The sequence below is a fragment of the Triticum urartu genome, chromosome 7A (genome assembly GCF_056163025.1).
Source record: "Triticum urartu cultivar PI428250 chromosome 7A, HENAU_Tu73, whole genome shotgun sequence".
NCBI classification, from domain to species: Eukaryota; Viridiplantae; Streptophyta; class Magnoliopsida; order Poales; family Poaceae; genus Triticum; species Triticum urartu.
This window is the reverse complement of record NC_141879.1, coordinates 164,556,383-164,562,651: the sequence shown is the minus strand read 5'-3', so window position 1 is coordinate 164,562,651 and position 6,269 is coordinate 164,556,383. Positions and strand designations below refer to the sequence as shown.

Here is a 6,269-nt window from a genome sequence, read left to right as displayed (position 1 = left end):
CGTTCTTCTAAATTTTCCTTTTAAAAATTTACATATACATTTTAAATTTAAGCACATTTTTTATTTTCTAAATTTGCACTGCCCCAATTTTCTTAAATTAGTACTTTGAAAAAATATCATCAAATATTTGATCTATTTTATTACCAAATATTTGTTTTTTCTCTCCTGTTTTTCCTGGGTTTTTTTAACTCTGTGGCCACTGTACATCCAGTGTGCAAAATTGCGACCTTCATCATTAAAAATGGTTTCAATGGAGTGAGAGACCAAACATACACAGGATCAAGAATATCTGCTATAGAGTTGGGAGTCAAATATTGAATTCGATACTAATTGAGAGATGAAACATGGAAAGGGGTCCAATGAACCCAAATAAGCTAACATATGGGATTGACAAGTAGAGTCTATTATTCTCATGTTGTCAGACAAGCAAGCCCTCAAATTATTATCAGGAATAAGCAACGACAGGAGATACAAGTTGCTCACAGAGAAACACATATAGGCACAACAATCATATTCCAAACCGACGTTGCCCGAAAAATGTTGTTTTGTCCAATAACCTGTTTAGTGGTACAATGTGATTGTATTCCCAAATTGTGCTGATAGCACAATCCCGGTAAATGTAAGAGCAAAAGTACCCCGCAAAAAAAGAGAGCAAAAGTACAATAACAGTGGAAAGTTGTTACATGGAAATGACGTTTTAGATTTCCACCAGCCTGTTTCTAGAAGGCAGCTGCGCTTCGCCTGATGCTATTCACGGCAAAAGGGATGAGGTTATTACATAGAAAATATTCCCTAGAAAAAAAGGTTGTTACATCATGCCTACAGTGAAGATATAGTTCCCGTGGTTGGATCAGTTGTTATGGCTGCTATGAGTTAGAGGTTCCGCAGAAACCAGTGCCCACAATGATAAATGTTATAGCCTGCAGATATATGTAGATGAAATAGAAGTCGCTTCCATACACCAAGTTGTAGGTCGCACAAACGAAAAGGAACACAGCAAACAGAAGTTCTGACACTGTCCATCTGCAAGAGCATGAAAATGATAACATTGATCATATCAGAATTTCAGAAAGGCAGGGATCCAGTAAAAAAAAAAGAAAATATCATATGGTTAGGTGGCCAGTGGTGTGCACACCCAAGAAGAAAGGTGGGCTAGGGTATTCATAATTTGGAAAGATTTAATGTCAGCTTACTATGTAAGTGGTGGTGGAATCTTAAATCCAGAGAAGGGATGTGCAGAAGATAGCGAGAAAAAAATATAAGATTGATGGAGGGATATATCAACTTCATAGCACAGTGAATTATTCACCATGTTGGGCTGATCCGATCAAAATCAAAGACTTGTATCTCAAAGGGAAAAAGATGATGGTTGGCAATGGAAAACAAACTGACTTTTGGGGACACAAATGGTGCAGTGACAAGCCTCTTCTATCTACCTTTCCTGATCTGTTCGAATGAACAGAAGAAGACAGTTAAGCAAATGGCTAACACTGGTTGGAATATGACATTTAGAAGATGGCTGAATAATAAACAAAGCAGACAGTTGCATGAGCCAATGTATATACCTTTCTGATGCCGGTCCTGATAGATCATTTAGACATCTCTGGAAAACAAAACTGCCCTTGAAAGTTAAATTTTGGTTGTGCCTTATATGGCACAATGCCATTGCCACAAAGGACAACATGAACTATTGGTGCCGGGGATAGACCTGGGTGCTTCCCCCAGTACTTTTGGTGGATTCCACATTATCTGCCTTATAGTAGAAACCTGCATTGTTGGCACTTTGGAAGCTCAGAAATAGAGCTTGTTTTGAATTTAAGCTAGTTAGATCATCTGCTGAATTCATTTGTTATGTTGTGTCCTTTATAAACTATACTATTGGGCAGCTCTCCAGAATGATGGTGATCGTGCAATGCTGGAACAAAGTGCTGCTGCTCCTCAAAGGACGACGCTGGAGCATCATGATGATGGAAGAAGGGAGCAAGGAAAGGCTGCTCTGATGATTGCTGGAGGAACTGGCAATAATGATGAGGAAGACGCAAAAAATGTGACCCAAGCAATGGATGAGGACTAAAAACTTGGAGACCCAGCTTCTTGGATGCTATGAATGGGGTGTGCACTTGCATGTGCTGATGTTTGGGGTGTGGTTTTCCCCCTTGTAAGATAAAATTCTCTCTTCTGCTGGGTTGGCTTTACTTTTCGTTACGAGTTTTAGTCTCAGTTTTCCCTGCTAGCGGTGCATGCGGCAGGAGGGGGTATTGCTCTCATGAGCTGATATGAACCCTACTTTCTAGTTTCTTTTGTTGCGCCAAAATGCTGTTTTATGTTTGTTCCATTATCTTTTGATAGTGGAGCCCGATCCATTCTTGGATTGTATGGAAAAAAATATCTATGACACTTGGAGGTACACAGGTTCAGTTATCTTTTACCTGTCCCAAAACCTGCAGCGAGGCCTTTCAAGTATCTGAGGCACTGGCTTTGTATTGCTTACACTGCCAAGCTTCTCCGTGACCACCCACTCGTTTACGCTTCCCAACTCCAGCAAACCGATGAACGTTGCCTTTGTTCGGTGAAAAGACATGACATTCTCAAAGAGGATCCAGAATGGTATGAAGTGGATAGAACTGTGAAACAGCGAGTTAGGAACCAACATTTCCTATCTGGCATGGACATATTCATGCTAATTAACAAACTCTTCTGAAAGCATCAAACCTTGGATTTCGGACGGCGTATAGAATGGTTATTGCTGTTGGAATGTAAACCACCCCCCAAGCAGGAATTTTGATCTCGGGAATTAGCACCGAAAATGGGATCACTACACAGTAGAGCACGAAAGGTAGCACATGAGCAACAACCTTCCTCACCAAGAAGAAGCTGTATAGCAAATAAAGCTTCCACCAAAGTGACACCTCCTGCTCAGGATCTAGATGATGTCAGATAAACACCAAAAAGGAAACATAAGAGTAATGATTTAATCGGACATTCAGATTATGCACAAAAACCAGGGTACGAAACGTCTACAAAAATAAATTTCAAGCTCATGCATATTATTTTTTTAACATAAAGGCACCCCCGGCTCAATGCTCATGCATACGAGACCAAAATATATCACCTATCATGAGGCATAACATCACTAGATTTGTTTCATGCAAACACTACTTGATTGTGTGTGCTAACATAACAAGTGGGATTACCTTAGTAAGCAATATCTCTGCTCCCATCTTTCGGAATAAATTTGCTGCCCCACATGTCCAACGGTGCTGTTGACGGCGATATGCCTTCAGATTGCTTGGCAGTTCACTTTTTACCTGTGTTCCAGTAATAATCGAGTTACATCACGTCACGTGTAAAATATTGTAAAGATGGTGGTCAACCCAGGTTGGTTGGCCATTAGAAAAAAAAAACAAGTCACCCTGCTTCTCTCAAGATTACATCTTATTTTCTATTTTAGAATTGTTAATTATTTTTCAAATGTAAAAACGTATAAACAATATAGTTTGGCATAAAGATTGAATCCATATGAGTATGTTAGTACCATGACTAACCTACCTTGACATCGCCAACATAGACAAATTTCCATCCTTTCAAGCCTGCTCTGACTGCCAAATCCATGTCTTCAACTGTGGTTCGATCATCCCAGCCCCCAGCTTCCTTGATGGCAGAAATTCTCCATACCCCAGCAGTTCCTGAAGTTTTTAAAACAAGCAGTTCCTGGAGTTAAATAATTAATCCTACAGGGTTGCGGAGGGTTGAATTGATAATAGGAAAGCTGGCTGTTATACCATTAAAACCAAAGAAGGCAAATGTGGATGAACCTGCCTCCTGCTCTACTTTAAAGTGATAATCTAGTGTCATCTTTTGTATCCTTGTCATCAGGCATTCATTGGGATTAACTGCAAAATCGTCCCAAAATGCCAGTCAGCAAGTTTCCTGTCAATTGGAACAAGAGATGCATCAGACAGATAAATCCTACTCGGTTAATGTAACTTGTTGTGCATCATAAAAGGTCTATTATTATATTTCCTTTACAAAATATAGTCAGATTTTATCCTTTTTTCTCCAGTTTGGCGGTTCTTATTGTCAGCCTTACTTAACATGGACATGAAATGGTGGTTTTTGCTCATCTCCTACATAACATAAGATTGGTGCCATGTTACTTACTACAGCAAGGTGGATTACAGATTTGCTAGTAGCATTGTCAGAGAATAGTATTGCTAACCAGATGAACTAAGAATGAAGGTACACCCTTTGTTTTTATTTACTCCACATATTAGCTTTGTCTCAAGTCAAACTTTGATCAAGTTTATACACAAAATTATTAACATCCACAGTAGCAAATTAATACCATTAAATCATCATTAAATATATTTTCACATCATACATATATATATATATATATATATATTTGTTATTGTGAAAGTTTATATTATTTCCTATAAACTTGGTCAACCTTTATAAAGTTTGACTTAGGTCAAAGCTAATATGTGGAGTAAATAAAAACGGAAGGAGTAAATTTGACTGGTTTCCAGGCTTACCGAACTCCCAGCGTGCTTGAACAAGAGCAATTTGTGGATTACGTGCGAGATATGGGATGGTTCTCATGAGGAAGTCGGGTTCCGGTTGGAAATCGGCATCAAATACAGCGAGGAAATCACACTGTTGGACATAAGCATGCAGCATCCCCTCTTTCAGTGCACCAGCCTTGTATCCTTCTCGATTGTTTCTGACCTCGTATTTTACGTTCTTGCCTTTCTTAGCCCAAATTATGCATTCCAGCTCCACCAGATCCTATTGAAAGCACACAGCAAGCCAACAGCAAAATCAGTACCACTACCGAATCAAAGAACTCAAACTAATATGTACGAGTACTTATTTCTACCCAAAGGCTCAACTAATTTTGCATTTGTCTATAAACTGCTGCAACAGGTATCCTCTCCCGGTCATCCAGTCTCTGCTATGGAAAAGAAAGCTACCCTGTTTCTTAATCGAGTTCGCCGTACCAAAATGTCTCAGTTGCATTAGTCTACCACATTTTTCGACAGCCATGAATTGGAAAGGCCAAAAGTACAGCTACTTTCCAAATGTCGACAAGTACTACAGCGCTATAGTACTACTGGTTCAACGCGCAATAGGCCTTTTTACCTTGATCGTTGGATCCGTGGAATCGTCCAGAACCTGTACGATGACCCTATCCGACGGCCACGACAGCCCGCACGCTGCTCCAATCGAAAGCTTGTACACCTGCGCCCAGCACAAGAGGCAAATCGAGGTATAGCGCATTTTTACGAAGGATGAAACGAGGCAGTATAACGTACGTATACGTGTATGTGTACACGAACAGCTACTTAATTACAGGAATACCCACGCGTACCTCTCTCTCGTTGTACATGGGGATTTGGACGAGCACCATGGGGTAGCCGAGGAGGCCGCGCTCCTCGTCCTCGCCGTCCTGGGCGCCGAGCGGGCCCGCGCTGTACCGCCGCTCGGGGCGGCGCCGCACGAGGCTGGCGGCGGCCATGAACACGGCCTCGGCGAGCAGCATGGCCGACATGGCGAGGCACGCGCCCGACACCGCCGCGAGCGCCGGCGCCACGGCCCCGGCGCGCACCGCGTCCCAGCCCCGCAGCAGCTCGCCGCCGCCCGACGCGCGCCACCACCGCAGCAGCGGCAGGCCACCAGACCCGCCGAGCCACTCCGCCTTCGCCGCCGCAAAGGCGGCGGCCCCCTCGCCGTCGCCGGCCATGCGGCTGCGTGCGCCTCTTTTTGGCTTTTCGAGGCTGCTTTTCCAGTTGTGCGCGTCGGCGCGCAAGGGGGGCGCCTTTGCCCAAGCGTATACTAGGCGAGTGGAGTTCCCGAGGAGGCACCGGCACGTTAGTGGCTTGTGAAGATGACATGTGGGACCTGTGCCGCACTCGCGTTGCCGCGCCGACGTGGAGCCCGCCTGTCACGATCGTAGGTGGGCAAGCAGGGAGGTCGCGCTCGTGGGCGAGGGGCTGGGAAGATGCCAAGACGAGGCGGGCGTGGGGGCCGAGGGAGTCGTGGTCGGCGTTTGATTTCCGGCTTTTGCGGCCGTGGTGGCTGATGGGCACCGGCACCGGCCACCCACCGGCCACCGGAACCGGCGCAAGCACACGGTTCGAGGGGTGGTTGCGCCAGCACGTGCAGTACGAGAGCTTTTCCACCTCCCGAATTGGATGCGCCCCGTCGTGTTGCTCGTGGCGCGCTACCGGACAAGCAAGTTCGCTCTCTCCCATCTGGCTCAGACTAGT

General features: G+C 44.2%; 1 protein-coding gene across 2 annotated transcripts; it reads right to left on the bottom strand.

The window, feature by feature from the left end:
• Positions 1–511: 511 nt before the first annotated feature.
• Positions 512–5,831, bottom strand: LOC125520631 (putative glucomannan 4-beta-mannosyltransferase 3). Of its 2 annotated transcripts, XR_007288777.2 has the most exons (10): positions 5,372–5,831; positions 5,143–5,241; positions 4,536–4,788; positions 3,783–3,893; positions 3,550–3,686; positions 3,195–3,308; positions 2,713–2,912; positions 2,430–2,624; positions 1,566–1,767; positions 512–1,023 (listed from the first exon to the last, which is right to left on the bottom strand). XR_007288777.2 is itself a non-coding variant. In XM_048685594.2 (9 exons), the coding sequence occupies exons 1-9, from the start codon at positions 5,741–5,743 to the stop codon at positions 867–869; spliced, it is 1,638 nt and encodes a 545-aa protein (XP_048541551.2). In that variant the 5' UTR covers positions 5,744–5,827; the 3' UTR covers positions 512–866. The 2 variants fall into 2 exon arrangements, 1 of the variants encoding a protein (XP_048541551.2); XM_048685594.2 differs by lacking the exon at positions 1,566–1,767 and having other exon boundaries at positions 5,372–5,827.
• Positions 5,832–6,269: the final 438 nt, after the last annotated feature.